General features: G+C 36.4%; 1 protein-coding gene across 1 annotated transcript; it reads left to right on the top strand.

Annotated features, from left to right (window-relative positions):
* Positions 1 to 398: 398 nt before the first annotated feature.
* Positions 399 to 9,757, top strand: LOC133299570 (disease resistance protein RML1A-like). Its single transcript, XM_061499036.1, has 6 exons — positions 399 to 880; positions 4,073 to 5,117; positions 5,218 to 5,526; positions 5,934 to 7,410; positions 7,738 to 7,838; positions 8,789 to 9,757. Exons 1-6 carry the CDS (start codon positions 399 to 401, stop codon positions 9,755 to 9,757), a joined length of 4,383 nt encoding a protein of 1,460 aa, XP_061355020.1.
* The last annotated feature ends 14,019 nt before the right edge of the window (positions 9,758 to 23,776 follow it).

A 23,776-nucleotide genomic window follows, 5' to 3' on the forward strand; every position in this document is an offset into this window, starting at 1 on the left:
TTAAGTAACATGCCATGATTCTTTCTTCTATTAATCTGAAATACAAATGATTACAGACACATACAGATCCGGGCCAGACCATTGGAGCTAAATTACAAGAGATGTGCTTAACAAATCATTAATTTTTTCGAAATTAGTTAATAGAATAAATCAAGTTGTTATATTTCACTTAACAAAAAATAAAATAAAATTGTCAGCCATCAGAAAGCTCCGGCATAAACAAACTAATACCAAAGTCAACTCAACAAAATTAAGCAACCGTACGTTAAGGCATAATATTTTATTAATATTTTAAACTAAGACCATTAGTTATTGAACATTTCATGTAGCTATCCAAGCCCATAAAAGAAGAAGATCATGTTCATTCTTTGCACTCGATCGCCATGAATAATGAGGGTATGTCTTCCTCTAGCAAAAAGCATGACGTATTTCTTAGCTTTAGAGGAGAGGACATACGCACCACCTTCGTTAGCCATCTTCACAATGCTCTGAATAAAGTCAAACCAATCAGAACGTTCATAGATTATGATATTCCAAGAGGAGAAGATGTCTGGCCAACACTTGCCAAGGCGATCAAGGACTCGCATATATCGGTTGTTATTTTCTCGGAAAATTATGCAACCTCAAAATGGTGCTTGGAAGAACTCTACAAAATACTACAATGCAGAAAAGATCATGGTCAAGTTGTTATACCTGTTTTCTATAAAACAGATCCATCACACGTAAGGCACCAGACGGGTAGTTACGAGAAAGCATTCGCCAAACATGAGCGAGATTTTGGGGACAAAGACAGCGAATCCAACAAACGAATTGTACTTAGGTGGAGAACTGCTCTCACTGAAGCAGCCAATATATCTGGATGGGGCTCTCGAAACCATAAGTACTCTCCCTCTCTATCTCTAACTAACTTTTGCAGCCAATATATATATATATATATATATATATATATATATATATATATATATATAGAGGTAGGATCCTTTGACACCGGTGTCAAATTTAAAGTTTGACACCTCGTCTGAGAGCCGTTAGATCAAAAAATATCAATGGTATAACATGCTTATAAATCAGAGTCGTTGATATTTTTTGATCTAACGACTCTCAGATGAGGTGTTAAACTTTAAATTTGATATCAGTGTCAAAGGATCATGCCTCATATATATATATATATAGAGAGGTTATATTAATAAAAAAATTTCTTACAAATTTATAAATTATACTAAGTATGACTCGTCAAACTTCAATCAAAAGTGTATGACCGGTAAGATATAGTATAGTTTATAAGAGTTAAACAAAAAATTTATAAAAATAACCTTTTATATATATATATATATATATATATATATATATATATATATATATATATATATATATATATATATATTTTACATTTTCATTTAATTGTTTGATAATAAATCAAGAAAAAAAATAATCTTTAAAATAGTTTTTATCGTAAATAATTTTTTGAGACACGATTGCTACGGGTAGAATGTACTTCAAGCGGTATCTCCCCTTGTGATCAAGGGAATGTAGTTATGTGATAGGTATTAGATCCTTCAATCTGCATTTCTCATTCTCCCTTAGCTTTAAAAAAAAAAAAAAAAACTTTATAATTAAATAAATATGATAATATATAATTAAGGCAAAAGTATTTCTGCAGTTGTGACAGAAATACTTTTGTCTGCCACAGATACAAATTTTTTTATTTCTCCCAGAATTTGCATGAGGATTCTGAAATTTTTATTTTTTTTTTAAAACAATTGAGTACCAGATTGTTGTGTTTGTGATAGATAAAATTGTCTGCCACTGCTGCAGATCCAAGGGACCCTATAATTAAATGATAATAAAATTTACTAAAAAATATGTGTATAAAATTTAAGGAAAAGTTCAAAAATCCCCTTAGGGGGTGTTTGGTTCCTGGATTTTGTGGAGAAAGATGGGTAAATTGGAAGTGGGTTTGTTGGTTTATAGTGTTTGGTTCAACAGGTTTCTTACATTGCTATCTATCTCACTTCCCTAGTTAAACCATTTGCAAGGCTATCTGAGCCAAAAAAGCAGGCCAAATTTACCCACTTCCACCATGGTATTATGAATTATCTACCTATCTGTTAAAATTTGGCAACCCATCGATGACCATGGTACCCTCTTAACTCATTTCTCAATCTAACCATCCCCAACTGCAAGCAAGCTGCAACCATGAAAGAGACTACTATTACTAGCTCAGCATAATGCACTCCAGATTTTCAATTCACAACAAAAAAGTCACAAAACTTTTAGCACCAAATTTGGCATTCTTCCTTCCTCTTCATTCTAAATCCTTCTCTCTTTCTTATTTTACACAGATCGATTACAAGGAAAGAGATTTTTTCCTTTTTTTGAAGATATGGTCTTTGGCAAATAGACGTTGGGAGATGACATATAGACGTTGGGAGATGAAATTGGGTAAAGGGTACTGATTAAAAATTATGACTGTACAGGGTTATTTTGGTAATATTAACTTGTTTTCTCATCTATATTTTATCTACAACCAAACATAGATTTCATAAAAGTTACTTAATTTTCTTGGTAAAATTTTTCCCAACCAAACAACTTTTTATTACATTTTCCTACCTATCTCACTTTTCAACCATTTCCCTATCTATAACATTTCCCTATCATTCACAAAATTTCTCCTCAACCAAACACCGCATTGTAGTTTCTCTTAGAATGACTTACCCCCTTAAGGTTTATTTTTTATCATTTATCTACTATAATTATTTTTTTCACCAATTTCACCTTCTAACACTGTTAAAAATTAAATTAAACTATCTATTTTATCCCTATAAAAAGAATCACTACCAGACTATCTATTATTGTGTTCTTACTCACCTTTTTCAACTTCTTGATATGAAAATTCACACTGTAACAATTTTTTTATTCAACTCCACTATAAATTATGTATTATTAATTTATTATAATGCTAAGGCAAATAATCAAACATATATTACATGTTCAAACTCATACCTCCATCGTAATAATTTAGTATTTAACTTAAATTGAACTCTTTATTTTGACACAATTGGCTCCTCATTTATTTGAATTTTTTTTATATTTTAATATTTTATTCGCGGTTAATTTGCTTCTCATATTTGCTTATAGCTTTGAGCATAATTTTGGTGAGTGATGTATATCAATAGACCAATCTACTCCTTAAGATATTAGTATTTTTTCCCACATTTTTATTTTCTTTGTTACTTATCTTTGGCTCACATTTTTTTCATTTTAATTTTGGAACCCAGAATAAAATTAATATTTACATATAAACTGATTACTTAAATAATCTTTAATTTTATCTATAAAATTTAAGATATTAATGCATTTATCAAACTCAAGTCAAGTCAGTTTTACTAAAGATATATAAATGGGAAATATTATTCTTATGCAACATAAGATAAGACTCTTTTCTACACACTCATTGATTTCCGTGTAGTTTAATTTTCATTTTTTTATTTTTTATAAATGAGTGGACCCCACTCATGAATGTCTCTATGGTAAGAGAGAACTTCTCTCCTACAACATAAGATTAGTAAAGCCCTATATAAATTTGTAAGAAGAAAAATAATAGTTCTAAGTTAAACGTCCATTCTTGCTAACTATGTTGTAAATATTGTCTTATTGGAAGATCAAAATTAGTTGCTAACATGCATTTTTCATTGTAATTTTTCTCTCAACATCATTGGGATGAAAGATTTTTGACAGTATGATATAGATTTTAGAAAATAATCAGAATTTGATGAAAAAAAAGAAAAATAACATTGTCGTATGAAATTCTTATATCTGCAATGTTTCTTTTTACAAGGGTGAAATTGACAGTTTAATTAATTTTTAACAGAGTTAAAAGATTGACTAGATGAAGAAATTTGTATGGGAGTAAATAAAAAAAAAATAACCATAAGGGAGTAAGTGATTCTAAAAGAAATTATATGGGTTTTTTTTTGAATTTTTTCCTAAAATTTATACTAAAAAATTATTAAAATTAATTTTCCCGTTTGTGATAAATTTAAGTAATATTTCCTTTTGTCACATATGCTAGGGACGAGAATCAACTCATCGAAAACATTGTGAATGATGTACTGCAAAAGCTGGACTTGAGGGAACCTATACAACAAAAAGGCATTGTAATTGAAAAAAACTGTAGAAATGTTGAATCATTAATGATAAAAATTCGAAAAATTGGAATTTGGGGCATGGGCGGAGTAGGTAAGACGACCATTGCTAAAGTGTTGTTTGCCAAACTCTTTCCCCAATATGACAATACCTGCTTCGTGGTGGCCAATGCAAAGGAACATTCCCTTGGTAAGCTTCTATCTGAGCTATTAAAAGAAGAAATTTCCACATCTAATGTTGTAAAATCCTCATTCAGCATGCTCAAAGATAAAAAAGTTTTCATTGTACTTGATGATGTGGATAAGTTAGATCAAATTGAAGATTTGTGTAGAGAGTACGGTTACCTAAGTCCCTCTAGTAAACTCATCATAACAACAAGGGACAGGCAATTGCTTCAAAAAAATGTTGATTGGATATACGAGGTAGAGGAATGGGAACGTGCAGAATCTATGGAGTTTTTTTGCTTAAAAGCCTTCGAACAAAGCAAACCCCAAATTGGTTACGAGGATCTCTCAGACAAGGCAGTTGATTATGCAGGTGGAGTTCCATTAGCTCTTAAAGTTTTGGGTTCATATCTTCGTTCCAAAGATACTACCTTTTGGGTTAGTACTCTCAGAAAACTCAACACGTATCCAAATAAGGGAATTCAGGACTTGTTACAAGTGAGCTATGATGATGGGTTAGATGATTCAGAGAAGAAAATTTTTCTAGACATAGCATTTTTTTTCGAAGGAAAAGAGAAAGATCATGTCCAATCAATACTAGATGCCTGTGGTTTGGAAGCAACTAGCGGAATAGTAGTCCTTGAAGACAAAGCTTTGATAACTATTTCAAATAGCAAAAGAATACAAATGCATAACTTGCTACAAATAATGGGTTTGGAAATAGTACGTAGAGAAGATGGAAAAAATCCTGGAAGACGTAGCCGATTGAGGGATAGTGAAGCTCGTGAAGTAATTGAGAAAAACAAGGTAATTAAGGAAAAGAAAAACATACTTCTTACAAGACATGTTTTTTATATAAAAATTGTAGCTAATCTGATACCGTTTTTTACTTTTGTTGTTTTGTCAGGGGACTGATGCAATTGAAGGCATAACATTAGATTTATCTCAAATTAAAGATTTACGTTTGCCTGCTGATACATTCACAAAGATGGAATCCTTAAGATTTCTTAAATTATATATTCCTTCTGGTCGGAGACGTTCTAGTAATACATACATCGACCTTCCTGAGGTTCTTAAGCCATTTTCTGACAAATTGAGGTATGTTGAGTGGACTGGATACCCATTTGAGTCTCTTCCATCACCTTTTTGTGCTAAGTTACTTGTTGAGATTCGCATGCCGCACAGTAATGTCAAACAACTTTGGCAGGGAACACAGGTAAACATGTAAACGTACTTATGCTTACCTTACTTTAATCTTTTTTTATTTGTACAGAACCATATCAGTGCAAAACCTTAAGGTGTTGAGTGAAGATATTTTTAATGATTTATATTATTTTCTAACACAACTCCTCACACAAGAGCTCTTTGGACTTGAAGTGTGAATATTATACAGGCTCAAAATTTGTTGGTTTTACCTTGTGCTTATTTTAATTCCACTAGAAAATGAGGTAGTGAGGATTGAACTTGTGACATTGGGTCAATGAAACTCTGATACCATGTAAAGAATCATCTTAATCCAAAATCTTAAGGTGTTGGACGATGGTCTTTTTAATGGTTTATATTATTCTCTCACATTATTCAAGACGATTTTCCATTTTGATGTCACCTTTTGAATTGTAACAGGAACTTGATAATTTGGAGGGAATCGACCTAAGTGACAGCAAAAAGTTTGAAAATCTTCCGGATTTGTCTAAGGCGTCAAGACTAAAATGGGTGAATCTCTCCGGTTGTGAGAGTTTGTATGATCTTCATGATTCTGTTTTATCGGCTGATACACTTGTTACTTTGTTACTGGATAGGTGTATAAATCTTAAGAGTGTTAAAGGCAAGAAGCATTTAAAATCTCTGGAGACGATCAGTGTCATTGGCTGCTCAAGTCTGGGGGAATTTGCAGTGTCTTCTGAATTACTAGAAAACTTGGATTTAAGCAATACAGGAATCCAAAGATTGGACACATCAATTGGGCTTCTAAAGAATCTTAAATGGCTTAATCTAGAGGGTTTAAGACTCGGGCATCTTCCAAAGGAGTTATCTTGCCTTAAATCCCTTAGGGAGCTGAAGCTTTCTGACAGTGGACTGGTAATTGACAAACAGCAGCTACATGACTTGTTTGATGGCTTACAATTTCTACAAATACTACATTTAAAAGAGTGTAGTTGCTTGTTTGAACTCCCCGACAACATCAGCATCTTATCAAAAACATTACAGGAATTAAGGCTAGATGGAAGCAATGTGACAAAGTTGCCTGAAAGCATCAAGGATCTTCAAGAGCTTGAAATTCTGTCATTGGAAAATTGCAGGAAGCTTCCGTGCCTACCAGAGCTTCCAGCCCTCATCAAACAGTTATATGCCGTTAATTGCAAGTCATTGGTGTCCATGTCAAATTTAAAGAGTTTGGCAAAAAAGATGTTAGGAAAGGCCAAACACATTTCATTCAAGAATGGATTGAAATTGGATGGACATTCACTCAAATGCATTGAGGAAAGCCTCCATTTAACAATGATGTGTGCAGCATTTCAAAATGTGATAGTAAGAAATTTCGGCGTGTACGTTCTCAGCTTGAATTATAACAGTGTTGAGGTTTGTTTACCAGGAAGCGGAGTCCCAAGTCAGGTCAATTATAGAACAAAAGAGACCTCAATTACCATTGAACTTCCTAACCGTTCCAACTTGCTGGGCTTCATTTACTCTGTTGTTCTTTCTCCAGTCCGTGGAGAGAAGAAGCATGGCACTAAAATAAAATGTGAATGCCCCATGGCGGAAGGTACAAAGGTTACATGGCTAAGGACTGATATAACGGAATTGAAGTCGGATCATGTTTATGTATGGTATGATCCATTTCATTGTGATGGCATTCTCAAATATTATGAACCAAAGGTTCGTTTTGACTTCTTTGTTTCAAATGATACGGGGGAAGTTGATGGTTCGATCTGTATTAAAGAGTGTGGAGTACGCCTCATAAGTGTTTCAGAGCTGCACAATGTTTTACCGGAAATGGACTTGGATTCAGATAAGAAAATGGACTTGAAGAAGGGGTTGGAGGTTGAATCAGGACGAAGCATTACCTTGACAACAATTGAAGGAACTGATGGAATAGTCGGTATGCAACTTTTTATTCTCTTTCTTTTATTTATAGAAGTTTATTTTGGTAATGTTCTCTTTCTTCTTTAGTGGAAGAAAAATATAATAGCAAGATTAAAAGAATCACAAGACTTGGATCATCAACATTTTATTCCTTTTATGTGACAATTAAAGATGTTTTCTTGCAATTTTTGTTGTTCTTTAATTTTTTAGTACTGCCTTTCAACCAATTATATCACTTTCGGTTTTCCTCCAACAAGTCTCAAATCTATTCTTTTCACCAACTTATTATTTTGCTTATATTTGGTCACAGAATTAGACCCATACTCAGCTGTGGCTGAACCAGATTCGGCTGAAGAAGATAATGAGAGGAAAGGCCATTATTCTAATGTGGAAGACAGCATCAAATCTACTAGCAAGGAAAATACTACGGACTCCACCGATGCTGTAAGTCAGGGGGTTCTTTGATTTTACTTTGAAAAACTTCGTAATCTATCTTAAAAATACAAAATATAGCACTTGCATTTTTTACAACTGATTTTTCCGTTGATGGGAAAGTGTAAGTGGATATTAGAAAATATCACATTTGGTTTAGGTTTTTTCAAAAAATACTAGGTAAATAAGATAGATGGAGAAATGACGTTTATGTTGATTTTTGGATGAAATTCACTGTTACAGAATATCACTTGAGATGTGGTATTTTGAGATAAATGGGGAAGTGAAAAAACAGGTGCGAAGTTTCTCCCGAACATAGATTTTGCAAATTTAACTAAATTTCCTTGGTAATATTTCGGTCAACTAAACAACTTTTTTTTTATATTTTCCTACCAAACTCACTTTTCAACTATTTCCTTAGTAATTACATTTTTCTATTATTCAAAAAAAAAATTCTCAACTAAACGCCCCCATAGGACTCTCTTATAAAGATGCCTCTTTGGTGGAGTTATTATAGGTCTCTAATTAACTCTTTCAACTATTGATTAAGGCACTAATTAAGACTTATCAGTATTCAAATTCTATTTTTCAAGATTTCATCATCAAGACTCACCTATATCGATAAAACTCACTAGTAATATAAAACTAACTAAAATGAAACTAAATGAAAATACTCGCTACTTAAATAAAGAATAAAATGCGTCCAATTCTATGTGATCTCAATGTATCTCATGACTTTTTCAACCATATCATTTATGGAGTTTGCATTTTTCATTTAACATAACACAACAAACTTTCCTACACACACAATATTTTGTGGGACCTACACTTTTTGAAAAAAAAAGGAAAAAAAATAAAAATTATAGCACGCAAAACGAAACTCTATAACGTTACATTTTTCCTACAATATAACTCTTATAAAACTCATCATTTATAGCCAATATGATAATTATGTTGTGTAGGTCAAAATCAAAGGAAATGAAGTAACACCAACTGAATCTGATGCTGGATTGCATATTAAGGGCATGCCAAATGAAAACAACTTTCATTGGACAACATATATTGAAGAGGCCAAGCATCCAGAAGAAAATCAAAATGTACAAGGGGGACAAAGCATTGTTCATTTTGACACCCATGATCAAATTGTTATAGAACCATACCATGAAAAAGAGAATAAACCAATGGATATTGACAAACCTGAAGGTCAAAATGGATCAGATAATGATCCCTTTGTTGAACTTGAAAGCACTCTGTTGGCAATTAGTGGAAAGTCCTCATCAGCAAAAGCAACCTCTTCTACAAGCGATGTTGCTGTAACAGAAGCTTTGCATAATCTTGAATGCCTATTGCAAAACTCGCTTGAGTCCATTCTCGGTGACTTCGAACTACAACAACAATTAAGTATATCTTTGCAATGCATAGAACAGGGATCGGATGAAAAAGTTACTCCACATGTTGCGAAGCTTGTTCAAAGCATGAAATCCTCTATTGAGGATGTGTTCAGTGAATTTAACTCGACTCAACAAGTAGTCCAAGATCACATTATCCGTTTGAAACAAACAAAAAAACTTGAACAGCAAGGGACAAATGCTAAGAAACGGCGGGATTTAGTGAACAAAGAAATGTGCAAATGTAAGTTTGAAACCGAAGGTCTCGACGAAGAGGCTAAAAAGCTGGATGAAGAGATTCGAATTCTAGTTGAACAGAGAGAAACTGTTGAGTTGAAAAAAACCATGTTGAAGGAGAACCTGGAAAGATGTGATGTAGAAAAGAAGAAATTGGAAGGTGATGCCTGGAATTGGGTACGTGAAAGCAAAAAGCTAAAGCTGGAGATTGAGAAATCAGAATTCTCATACGCTGCTGCCCTGTCTAAGCGGAAGAAATTGAATGAAAGATGGGAAGGTTTCAAAACAGCTTTTGTAGAGCTGTGAAACACTGGTAGCTATGGTATGAACCATCCTGTGACAATATAACTGAGGAAGTTAAAGAAAGCAAGGACAATGATGATGAGTGCATTACTGATATCTAAACATGTCATTTGGATTCTATGTAGAAAACTCAAAAGCTTTTTGAGCCAATCAGATTGGCTTGATTGGTATCAAATGTTGGGTACTGTTCATACTCTACATGCTCACGAGGGCCTATGTTGTCGAGTTCACCATAAAGGTAACTAGGGTCCAGCTCCTAGGTGAGCGGGCTAGGGTTTGGGGAAGCCGTCCCAGCGGAGGCCAGGTATCGTTGTAGTTTCTGATTTATTGTAATTTTATTTTTTTCGTAGTAGTTTGTACTTTGGTTCATGAATAATTGTTGTTAGGGTTATCTAATCCTATTTATATTTTTTTTGTAAACCGAATGACTTGCAACGAGTGTCGGTAAAGTAAATATAGTACAGATAAGTTAATCTACATTGGATGAACCAGGATAAATTATCATGTCAAATCTCTGTTATCTTTCTCTTGTTTTTGGATTTGTGTGTTTCGATCTCCAACATCAAAGAGTGTGGTGTCTACCCAATATATACCTCAGATATTAGAGTTTCGTAAACCACATAATTTGATCAGAAGTTAGAAGATAGAGCTAGAAAGATTGCAATGGGGATCGAAAGCTCGGATGAGACAGAAAGTAATAGCCTAAAAACTCATATGTAGAATCAAGATAAAGACTCTTGCGATTGCTTAATTGGTATACATGAGACTTACTGTCATTCTCCAGCCAATCTAATATTTATAGCCCTTAATTGTGTTGCCTTTTTTCTTCTCTAGAATTTTTCACAAATGGATGACGGTTTTTTACAATTGGAAAGTATAATGAGATTGTAAAGACACAAATTTTGGATCATAAATATGAACATGTTTTTATCCATTGGTTTCAAAATCTCATTAAGGCATTAAATACTATAGGCTATAATAACTCTTACTAGTAATTGTGGATTTAATATTGAAGAATAATTAGAAGTAAAAGAAATAAAGTCAACTTTGGTAAAAAAGGAGTTAAAATGACAGTTAAGGGTAAAAATGCAGGTAAACAAAGTTATCCGAAAAAGTGAAAGTAAAGTTAAAAATATGACTAGAAAAATATTCTAGTCCATTAGATAAAGTTTGGTAATAAATGGAGGTGTGTAGATAGATAAACCTTTACCCAGTTGAAATAAATTAACTTTACAACTACTTTAATGTTTTCCATCGTCCCGCCACTGTCTCATTTTCTCCATTTCTCTCTATGTTGCTCGACATTCCATGGGAAAAGGGGGTTAGGTTTTAAGTTTTTTTTTTCTTTTGATTTCTCCTTCAATCTTCAACCAAGTCACAAAGTTCATTACATGAAATCGATAGTAAACCACCCAATGAATTCATTCCACCACTTAATTTGAGCTAATTTTGCTTGTGGAGAAAGTTCTTCCGCACCCCAAATTTGGGGCACTATTCACCCTTGTGAAAAAGTGGAGCTTTTGAGTGAGCAAAGCTTAGGTTTTGTTCTTTGGACCTTGGAATAGCAACTATAGGTAAGAAACCTTTAATTCTATGGTTTTATTTTGTTGATTTAAGTCTTGAAATTTGTTAGCATGTTGTGGTGGGAAATAAATTAGTTTAAAAAATTGAATTGATGATGGATTATTGATGTCTTGGATATAGGAATGTGAAATAAGCATTTGAATATGTGTAAAATTGGAAGAAAAAAATCCCATGGTGTTTGGTCCCCTATGTTTCAGCCTTGTGGGACTTTGGAGGGGTTTGATGTTCAAAAATTTAGTTGGATACCTTGTAGAGATATATCTATATAGGCAGGTAAAAGAATTAATTTATTACTTTTTTAATAAAAAATTACGAATAAGTTGTCGTTTTGCAGAAAATTACGAATCTATAGCACCCAAACACGCCCACATGGGGCGTGTTCTGATGGAGAGAGGCACACCCATTTGGGGCGTGAGCTTGTGAAGGAAACACGACCTACGTAGGGCGTGTGTGGTCACGCCTAAGATAAGGCGTGTTCAGTGGGTTGACACGCCCAAATATGGGCGTGAGTGACTAAACTGACTGCTATTTAAACACCCACCCCCCTACACACTCTTCACAATTCTGTCATTGTCATGCTAAACTCTCTGATAGTTTGCACTTGTTTACTCATATTTTGTTTTATCTTTTAAAGTTGTTTGTTTTTAAAAATGAGTGCGAATTCTGATACTATTCGTGTCGTTCTATATTTTAACGGTAGGAAAGAAGAAGGTCGTCGTGGTGTTATTTCTGTAGGGGAGAAAAGGCCATCACGTATTAAACGAAACTCAACGGTTGTTGAGCTGCATCAGAAAATACGTCAAAAATTATGTCTTCAAGACAACCAATTGATCACTCTTGTCACGGCAAGGTTATGGCAACGTGAACAATACATTAGCTTGCAAGTGGTCGATGATGAAGACATCGATATGGTAATGGAAGAGTTCTTGAACCAGTGTAGAAAGGATTTCTTAGAGTTGTATGTGGATACTACAACCGCGGAGGAAGTTGTCATACCAATGAGGTCAGTTAGGTCTACTTCTCCTCTTAATGCATCATCATCTGTTGTTCCTGCTGTTCCTGCTGTTAACATGTCTGAGGAAGATGAACATGACCCTACTTGGGTTATGGATGAGGAGTATGACGAAGATGATGAGGAAAATATTGCAATAGAGGATCGTCTTCTTTTAGAGGATGCGAGTGCATCGGACAATGACGAAGAATGTGGCAGGTCTGGTACTGAACTTCAACCAGTGCATGATTTGGGGGAGTCTCGTATCGTTGTACATCATGGCACAACATCGAGTCAAGTACCAGAACATCCTGAAGGTATGCTATCAATTAATATACTGACAGTTTGGTTGTTGCAATTTTTGATTAAGAAAATAATTCAATTCTATTATTATTATTACGTAGTACATGTAGGCGATGCACCTGTTGATCCTTTTTGGTCAGAAATTCCACATTACACATATATTGATTGGGATTATCCGAGTGAGGCACAATCATGGACGCAGAGTTCGGGTTCAATCCAGGGTCCTTGGCAATTGGGAGAAAAGTTGTTTGTTAACCAACAATTTACATCCAAAAAAGAGGCTCAGATGGCAATCAAGCGCTACCTCATGAAGGAGCATCAAGAAGCAATTGTGGTTGAGAGCACTCCCACAAAATTAAGCATGAAATGTTGTGCACACGTCCAAGGTTGCCCGTGGAGGGTTAGGGTAATTAAACCAACGTATGGTGAAAATTGGAAGGTGACGAAATGGGGTGGGAAGCACAATTGCTTGAATGACCATATTTCTCAAGATCATCGACAACTTGATTCTGACGTTATTGCAGCACTTGTAGTAGGTACGTAATTTCAAATTAAAAAGCTGATTAAAATTGCAGTTGATATACCTGTTGTTCTGTTAATGTTTATATTCAGCTTTTGTGATTCAGAGATGATAAAAAAGGAACCTTCAGTGGCCATTTCGCTCGTTCAGGAGAGGATAACGCATTCATATGGATTCAAAGTTTCATATCGAAAGGCATGGTATGCGAAACAGAAAGCAATGGCAATGTTATATGGTGATTGGGAGGAGTCCTGTGCATTTTTACCCAACTGGTGTGAATATATGCTTCGTTTTTCACCAGGTTCTTTTTACAATATTCAAACAAAGGATTGTTTTGTTGGGGGCAGTTGGTTTCTGGAAAACGTGTATTTGTTCGTTGTTTCTGGACTTTCAGACAATGTTGCGAGGCATTTAAATTTTGCAAACCAATGATACAAATTGATGGCACTCATCTATACGGGAAATATAAGGGAAAGTTATTGATTACCACAGCTCAAGATGGTAATAATGAATGTGTGCCACTTGCATTTGTCGTTGTTGAGGGTGAGACATTGGAGGCTTGGTCATACTTCCTTACCAATCTTCGTCAGCACGTCACTCAAGCGGATAATATATGTCTAATTTCAGACCGGCATGTTAGCATATTATCGGCTGTTGAAAATAATCCCCTATGGCAGCCACCCCATGCATTTCATGTGTTTTGTCTGTGACATGTTGCAAGAAATTTTAATCAACGATTTAGAAATGACAAATTGAAGGCTAGCCTGATGAATATAGGTATGTTGCACACTATGATTGTTGAATTAAATAATTGTAGTTTTTTCGTTAAGCGTCAACTATGTGTGTTTTTTAAATTGTTCGCAGGATATACTCCTTGCATGGTGGATTTTGAGAGGTCGCTAGCACGATTTCGAGACACAAGCAGGCAGGTAGCGGAATGGATTGATGCCATCCCTAAGGAAAAGTGGTCGCGTGCACATGACCTTGATGGACGAAGATTTGGGCATATGACAACAAACTTGGCAGAATCCATAAATAGAGTGTTAAAGGGAGCAAGAAACATGCCCATTACTGGTCTGGTAAAATTTACATACAGTAGATTGGTTCAATATTGCGTGCACAGAGGTCAATCGGCTTGTAGGCAACTTGAATCTGGTCATAGTTATTGCAAAAATGTGATTGAATCTTTGACACATAATGAATCCGTGGCAACAATGCATACTGTGCGTACATATAATGTTGATGAAACTATTTTTGAGGTGGATGCAGGGTTTGAAAGGACATATGTTGTTAACCTTACTGCTCGTACATGCCAATGTGGACAATTTAAAGCATTTAAATATCCTTGTAGTCACGCCGTTGCTGCAGCGTTATCCATTCGTCGAAATTATCGATAATATATAGATGATGTATTCAAGATGTCAAACTTGGTAAAGGCATACTCATTTCCATGGCAACCAATCGGCAATGAGCAAGCAATTCCACCCAACAATGCAGGTCTTGTGGTAATACCAGATAAAAATATGTTGCGGGCAAAGGGTCGTCCAAAGTCTACAAGAATACGGAACGAGATGGATGAGGTTGAAACTATTACATCACGTAGGTTATGTGGTCTTTGTAAGCAACACGGGCACAATCGTAGGTCGTGTCCTAACTGTGGCAATAATGCATGATATGAATTGTGGGAGTTTGTCACTTATGAACAATTAATTTTCCATTTACAATGTCTCGCTCTGTTTTTTTAAAATTAGCTTTTACGATGGACAACTGAACAACTGAACAACTGATTTGTTTACTCCTTGTATGGTAATAGAAAAATTCAAAAAATGCATCCACAATAGTCATCGATACCACAGTACACAATTACAACAGCCTTAAAAAAACAGTCAATACATCAGTCCATGTAACTAAACAAAGAAACAGTCAATACATCAGTCCATGTAACTAAACAAAGAAACAGTCAATACATTAGTCAATACATGAAATAAAACTAGGACCAACGAGGCCATGGCCTATCACGTGCCTGACGTGGGGGTAATCGACGCCTAGACTGAGCCTCTATAGCCTGTGCAAATGCGTCAAGACATAGCTCCTCCTCGTCAACCGCCTCTGGAACATGAGCGGGTGGAGTCGTGCAAGCTATGCCAGGAGAAGAAGCAACATATCCACCGCTCGCAGATGGTATAAAATCATGTTGTGCACTAACAAGTGTAGGCCAATCACCTACTCCGTCTGTGGTCAAGTCCAAGGTCTGGCACCACTCCGTAACGTCTTCCATATTCCACTCCTGATACTCTGTACCACTGAATGGATCCTGAGACACCGGTACCGCACCAGATGCACATGCCATGGGGCTAGCCTGATAAACCTGTTCACTCTGTGTAAACCCCTGGCCATACGATGGACCTGGCTGGCTATCATAATACTGCGGCGGAGGAGGACCATGGTACATAGGCTCTGGCCCGCCTGCTTGGCTCAGCACTGGCGGTCTAAACCAACCCTGCATATCAGTGCGCGGTCTAGGAGCAATAATAGGCTCGGGTATAGCTCGAATCGATTCTCGCTGTCGTCCTAGTCCACGCCCTTCCTGCCTGCCACTAGGCACCTCAATGGTCAACATCGGCTCCTCAACAGTCTGCGTAGGTGGAGCCTCTGGCCCTGGCTCCTCTACTCGTGCCGACTCTCTGAATATGGCAATAATGCGACCAATCTCGTCATGGACCCACTCTAAGCCAAAGGCGGGGAACTGATCCGCAGTAGTCGCAAAATATAGCATCTCCAACCCATCAATCTAGAAAGAAATGAAACAACATGATATAATTAAAAATTTATAAACACATAATCATATTCATAATTGAAGTGTCAAAACTTACTGCTCGTCCAACCCTGGCAGCTTTCCTGGCGACAAACCGTTTCCCTCGTTGTCTGTACCAGTGTAGGTACTCATGGTTCGGGGACATCAACTCGACCAGTGCAGGGGGAATACGTATGGACGTATCCCTGATCGTCCATCGATGTATGAAGGGCCTCAACTTACGCTCCCAATTATCATCCTTCTTCCCTCGCAGAGTTAGATCATGAACACCCTTAAGCTTTCTTGGTCTCCGCGGTATGGGCTGATCAAAACCAAATTGTCGCATACATTGATCCGGTTGAGCGTACTCAACTGTGTGGAAGCAAATGATAGGAGTAATGGCCAACCATAAGTACCGCTCATGATCAGATACAAACAATGCCGTATGGTACTCTCCGTATGGCTGCCACACAACCTACATATAAAAAAATTAGCAGTTCAGAAAACACAATTACCACCAACTATAATATGTAAATAAATAAAAAACAATTAATAATAGATATCACAAACCTCGTCTCTATAAAGCGTGTCAAGGTTTGCCCGATACCAAGACTGCTCATGTGGCTTAAAGGGAGGTAGGGAATTAAACCTGTAATGGAATGTGTAAACCATTATCATACTCATTCAACAAATGAACATGTAATAAATTAGTCAATATGAGTTAATAAAATATACCTGTGACCAAAATGCCACTCCGGGTGGGTAGGCTGCGGGATAGGTGGTGCAATGGGGGGGAATCTAATCCAAGCCCATATCTGCAGTAATACGTGACAACCACCCAGATTTACAGTCCGCGGGTTTGTTGCCACACATAAATGTCTAAAGAGATGGGCGAGAACTGCAGACCCCCAACTGTCTCTGCCAATGTCGGTAAAGTCCCCTGCAAGCAGTGGAACGTAACGACAAGCAATTTTGCTCCCACCTGATCTGTCACACACTAACCATGAGCCTAATAGCCGCAAAATGTGTGCCTTGGTGTAACGCCTCACCTCCTCTGGATTGTGTGCTACTGTAAACCAATCAGCGTATATCTTGTCTAAGTAAGATATACGTAGATCGCCTCCGTGAATGTCTGTGCCCATAACTGGGGCAGTCCCAAAAACCTCCTCACACATAGCAATCCAATCCAACGCTGTAGATCCGGTAACTGCCTGCCCGTCAGTAGGCAAACCAAGTATACCAGCCATGTCCTGTAATGTAACGGTCATCTCTCCCTGCGTCATATGAAATGTTTGTGTCTCCGGTCTCCAACGCTCAACCAAAGCAGATATCAAGGGGGTATCGATCTGAAGGAAAAACAACAATTATACAAAGTCCACATACGGTAATTTAATTAAGCTATTTGAACATTACATACCTGAACATGACTCATATGTGCCACGTGTATGAACCCAGCCTGTGTCAAATAGTCAGCGACAACATCTGGTATATCATCGTGATGGGGTCCCCCCTGAAGTTTCCCTCGCCTCGTCTTTAACCCCCTAACCGTATCCTCGTTCCACACAACTTGTGAAACGTGACTGCGCTGTGTCCTCTTACGGAGTACCTCCCACCTATATGGACCAGGAAGTACATGCGTACAAGGATCGGATGGCTCAAGATCACCATCGGATCCAGAGCGCGAGGACTCTGATGAAGACGACTGGGCCATAATAGGAACTACTACAGATGAAAAAGATGTATCCAAATTAGTATTGATATTATATTAATTTACACTAAATAAAATTTAATTGCACTTAATTAAATAGCATTTAACTAATAACTTCAATTGTTATATTAATTTCAATTACATTAACATCATTGACAATTAATTCATTTAACATTACATTATTCTATCATTATAATGTGGTTAATTGAAAGGTCAATATGTTTGCAAGTGTCATTCATAAAAAAAAAAAAATTGTGACAAACTAATTTCTAAGTGTGTAAATAAGTCATAAAACCAACATATACCAATTTAGAAGTAACTAATTAATTTGTAAGTCCATATAATATATAAGTCACATCACAATCTTACATAGGTCACTAATATTTTTCTAACCCCCCTAACAATTAAATAAAGTCACAAATATTTTTCTAACCCCCTAACAATTAAATAAAGTCACAAATATTTTTCTAACCCCCTAACAATTATCTAAGTCGCTAATAACTATCATATATTAATTGCTGTTAATAAAAAAAAACAATAAATAGGGACTTACATGAGAGAGAGACAGAGCTTCGCTGCGCAAAATCCTCTAAAAGAAATTTAGAGAGAAGGAGGAGGAGGAGGTTTAGAGAGAGGATGGGAGGGTGGAAATGAGGTAAAAAAGTGAAAAACGGATTTATATACACCGCGGATAACACGCCCTATCGTGGGCGTGTCTCTCTCCTGGAACATGCCCTTCCTTTGCCGTGTTTGCTTCATAGCTCACGCCCTATCCTAGGCGTGTCTCTCTTGCCACACACGCCCTACCTTGGGCGTGTTTCTTTCACAAGCTCACGCCCCACATGGGCGTGTCTCTCTCCATCAGAACACGCCCCATGTGGGCGTGTTTGGGTGCTATAGATTCGTAATTTTTTGCAAAACGACAACTTATTCGTAATTTTTTATTAAAAAAGTAATAAATTAATTTTTTTTCCATATAGGCATATGTATATGTGAGTATTTATTAAGTGAAGAAAATTGCATGAAAAAGAAGAGAAAATCTTGGTTTCTCCCTCTTGGATTTCGGCCTAGAGGGTGATTTAGGGGTAGATTTAGTTACATTTTATTTTAATGAAATGTGTTGTTTCCGATGTATGAAATTGATGAGTTAAAGAAGCGAAATGACTTAAAAATTGTTGAAAGAAATCTTAGTTCCCTTTATGTGTACCCGCGGTCTTATGAAGAAAAGTGGAATGAATTATTTTTAAAATTTTCCAGAGGATACCGAGTTAATTCAGGAGCCAAGTGAAGGTTCTAGGAACTATTGGTTTTGTCAAATAAATTGATGTAAATTCCTAGCCATTCCTAACATTGGTTTCAGCCATCTAGGGTCCTTGGGGGCTAGGGAGTTATTAATGTTGTAAAATGATCTAATAAGAGAATTTATGAAAGTATGGTCTAGACTTGTGTATTGGCATAAGATTGGCAAAAATGTAAAGAAACGAAAGTAAGCGATAAAATGTATGTCTTATGTAAAAATCTAGGCATGATAGCATTTTATTGATTTTTGTTTTGGATTCTTTCTCTAGGTGTGCCTAGGGACTGAAACGGGTTTGGATCCTGTTGAAGCTATACAAGTAACTTGTGCGACAAGTAAGCGAATTAGAAAAGCTTCAAGAGGTAAGCTCTATGTTTAAGGAGTCTTTTCCTGCTTTAGTGCTCCACCATAGTTAGTGAACTATGGTTGGATCGTATGATTGTTTTGATGCTTTGTATAGATGCATTCATATAGAGCTATTTGATAACATGATATGACTTGTCTGATATGATTTCTGTATTGATGGTATGGTACACTAATGTCTTCTTGGGGTTCCCCTGAGATTGACGATGTACGTCTCAGATATGTTCTGGTTTCGCTTGGGGTCCTCCCTCGAGAACACGTACGTGAATTTCCGCTTAGGGTCCTCCCTTGGGAATGACGGCGCAAGCCTCTGATGAGATATGTATATGTACTTTGTTCTGTTATGATATCTGTTATATGTTGTATTGGTATACTCTGTATCTGACTTTCATGCAGGAGTGAGCCCAGGGGTATGGAGAATTCTCTATAAACCTGGAGCTTATTGAGATTTGTTATCTCACCCCTCTTTGGGGACATTATTTCAGGTTCTCAGATTCCCGGTGAGCCCTCACTAGGCAGGGACGCGACCCGTGGTAGAGGCGTTTGGACGGATATTTGGAGCTGTTTTGAGAGCTCCATGAGCCTTTGCTTCTGAGTTTTGGAGCTTGGGTATGTTATACCATCCTTTGACCTTGAGTTTAATGCTTAAAAATGGAACCTTGATGCATGTAATGAGCTAAGTTGATAACTTAAGGGTGGGTAACATTAAACACACCTAGAAATGCATGTTTAGGCTTCTGTAAATGGGTAAAAGTGGTACCTTTGAAGGATATCTTCACGAAATGCAGAACTGCATTCTGTCATGAAATATCCGGATATGGATATCCGGATATGCATATCCGGATATGGGGTCTCTGATATCCGAATATGGATGTCCGGATATGGAATATCTGGATATGCCCTCGAGAAATATCCAGATATTCTGGGTTTTCGATGAACAGTAAGGTACTGTTCATACAAAACTGAGCTATGGGTTTGTGGACCCTATTTTGATGGAATTGAACTTCTGTAAATACTTAACTAAGTCAGAATCAAGGGATTAAGAGCTTATGACTTTGTGGGAAGCATTAAGACGTAAAACGTAAAAAGAAAACGTAGTCTTTATGTTTATGCTTTGGAGCTATGAATGTTGATATGCTTGCTGGTCCTAAATCAGATTGTGATCTGTTGTGTTTGGACTTTGAGCTTGTGTGAACTTGACTTGGATTGGTTGCTTAAGAGGCAAGCTTTCGTGTCCTCGGTTTAGCCATGTTGTGGTTCCACCATGTCCCATGGGGGTATGGTTATATGCATGTTGTGTTACATGCTTTGAATATTTGAATGGCTGTTGAGCTTTATGTGTAATGGCTTTTAATATGCATCTGTTGTTCCATCTTGACAGTAAGACTGAGTATGTGGCGTCATACAAGACGGTGATCCAGGGTGGATGCAAATAGCATCTTGCACTATTTGTGGGTATTAAACGTATATAAATCCTGTATTTCTCTGGACAGTAGAATAGAATTGACACACATGACATGATTATCTACTGCATTGCACTATTTTAGAACTTATGATGATAACTGCTTTTGAACTTATATTGCACATGTAAGTGAGCTTGGGGTGGAAGATCCTTGAGGACCCCTTGTCTTACTGAGATTTCTTGTTTAGAGATCTCAACCCACGTTTGGGGAATGCTTATTTCAGGTTCAGGTAGTATGGGGACTGATGCCTATGGCGGCAGGAAGCCAGAGCTTAGTTGATGATATTGCTGTTAGTTATGTTGACCTGTATGAATGCTGGATTTGGATGTTGTTTATGTTTTTTGCACTTATATGCTTATGTTGCTGTTGTTGAGACTGATGTTGGGCTTTGTTGCCTTATTTGGGTGAGCATGAGATTTGTCCGTGCCACTTTGTGGTTAGTACTTTTAGTTGGAGTTGTATAAACTGTTAGATGGTCCGGTCAACATTTTGTAGTTCCGTGACTAGAGACTCATACTTATGTTATTTAATTAATAAGGTATTTCTGTTAGCTGTTTATTGCAATGTACATACAGGCGATGTTTTGAAAATAGTTAAGTAATCAAGTGGGTAATGATTAATGACATCATCATTGAAAAGAAAAAGTTATTCCGCAATTTTAATTAACCGCAGCTTAATACGATAACATGATAACATTACCGGATATATACGGGGTGTTACACTACTCGAGTGAGACGACCTTCTACAAGGTACCCACCTTATGAATACACCATTGTTGCTGAAGATGGTGAACGTCAGAGTTATGATGAGGCTGTGACGAGCTCCGATAATAAAAAAGGGAAAATGCAAAGCAATATGAGATGAAGTCTTTACACGAAAATCAGACTTATGAGCTGACCGAGCTACCTAAAGGAAGACGAGCTCTGAAGAACAAGTGAATTTACAAAATCAAGAATGAAGAGAACGACCAAAAGCCGAGATACAAAGCCAAGATTATGGTGAAAGGTTGTAATCAGACGAAGGGAGTTGATTTAGGGGAGATATTTTCTCCTGTGGTGAAAATGACTTTGGTCCGAACTGTGTTAGCCATGGCGGCTTCGATGGATATTGAAGTTGAGCAAATGGATGTAAAGACTGCATTTCTTCACGGAGATCTTGAAGAAGAGATATATATAGAGCAACTTGAGGGGTTTCGAGCTCCAGAACAAGAAGACTTGGGACGTATTTTGAATGATTTAATTGTCATTATTTATTTATTTTTGGAAGTTAGTTACCATTATATTTATGTTAAGAGTTTTCCTCTTTTTTAGGATTTTAGATTTTTGAAATTTGAATCAATTTTTAATTAGTCTATAAAAGGGTGCTTATGACCATTATTCTAGGAGTTGAATATTTTGTTATTTTGATAATTATAATTGAGAACTAGAGGAATACTCTTTTGTAAAAGTTCAACCTTTTGTTTAGCCACCTTGTCTATGCATTTTCGGCATCATTTGGTATCAGAGCACTTGGTTGACTTCAACCAATGGCTGAACATAATCGTAGAGGTCATCGATGGTGGAGTCGTGAAGGCAAGGGACGTGGATTCGTTCCTAAAGAAGAAAAATAACCACGTTAAATAGACCCGTGTGACATAGAAAATGAAGAGCTCGGATGGCGGATCTAGGATTTGAAGCGATAACTTGTGTTTGCACAGAGCATGAAATCCAATTCTTGGAGCGACTACTTGTGCGGCGCAGAGCAGGAAAATTGAAGATTATGAGCGAAAACTCGTGAAGGCCCATATCAAGAAAATTCAAATTTTGAAGCGACAACTTGTTTAGGCACAGAGTATGAAAATCCAAGATTTGGAGCGGCGACTTACGTGAACATAGTTGGACATTCAATCTAAAGAAAGAATGGAATTAGAGGATGCATGTGATGACGAAGAGGAGGACATCAATCTTTTGGGGATTCTAAACCAGGGACAGAATTGGAAAGTACAACCTAGAAATCAGTCCACTTTCAAGATATCATCAACATTCTTGACTTTGATGTCTACGATCATAACACAGTTTATAATGATTATCTATCTTATGATGAAGATTCAATTTATGATGATAATCGAGTCTATGATAAATCTGATAGAGAATCAGAATATGAAGATCTTATAGAGGAAGATTTGTCATTTGAGTTTTTTTCTTAAAAAATGATATCAGTGAATATGAAGCATATTCAAGGACGAATCTTTTCCTAGAAGGGGAGAATGATGCATTTATAGTTGGCCAACCATTGATTCAAGAAGCTATAAGTCAACCAGAGTTGTGGCCCAATAATTATGGCACAATTGTTGAAAGAAGCAGTGATTTGAAATATAACAAATTACGATCAAATTCAAGTCCCAATAAAGCAGTAGATATGATTGAGATTTGTTTTACAAGAAAAGAAAAACAACACATTTGGCGTAATTTGATATCTAAGATTTGGGACGTATTTTGAATGATTTAATTGTAATTATTTGTTTATTTTTGCAAGTTATTTACCATCATATTTATCTTAGGAATTTGTCTTATTTTTGGGATTTTATATTTTTGAATTTTGAATCAATTTGTAATTAGTATATAAAAATGTGCTTATGACCCTTATTCTAGGAGTTGAATATTTTTTTATTTTGATAATTATAAATGAGAATTAGAGGGTTACTCTTTTCTAAAATCCTAACTTTCTATTTAGCCACCTTTTCTATGCGTTTGGGCATCACAAACTACTTTTTAGAGGCTCCGAGGAGGTGTGAATTCCTGACCTATTAACATATCATACACGAATTTAACAAAAAAATTGCCATCGCCATTTAGAGCCCAGACTACATAGTCGGGGTCGTTGGCTGGGTTAGGTGGAAGAATGTTGGCTAAGAAATTAGTTATCTCTTGAGGAATAAACAGGAGAAGTATTTCCCAATCCCAGAGTCCATTTGACGTGGTTACATGTGAAACCTTCCACTATATGATATAGTCCAGAAT

Source organism: Gastrolobium bilobum, unplaced genomic scaffold (assembly GCF_033153095.1).
Source record: "Gastrolobium bilobum isolate Gb01-03AN ecotype WA unplaced genomic scaffold, APGP_CSIRO_Gbil_v1 utg12922, whole genome shotgun sequence".
Taxonomy (NCBI): domain Eukaryota; kingdom Viridiplantae; phylum Streptophyta; class Magnoliopsida; order Fabales; family Fabaceae; genus Gastrolobium; species Gastrolobium bilobum.

Coding starts and splice junctions, on each gene's coding strand:
- LOC133299570 (XM_061499036.1), top strand. CDS start 399: ATGTCTTCCTCTAGCAAAAAGCATGACGTATTTCTTAGCTTTAGAGGA. Junction 881..4,072: donor TGGGGCTCTCGAAACCATAA/GTACTCTCCCTC, acceptor CACATATGCTAG/GGACGAGAATCAACTCATCG. Junction 7,839..8,788: donor CTACGGACTCCACCGATGCT/GTAAGTCAGGGG, acceptor TATGTTGTGTAG/GTCAAAATCAAAGGAAATGA.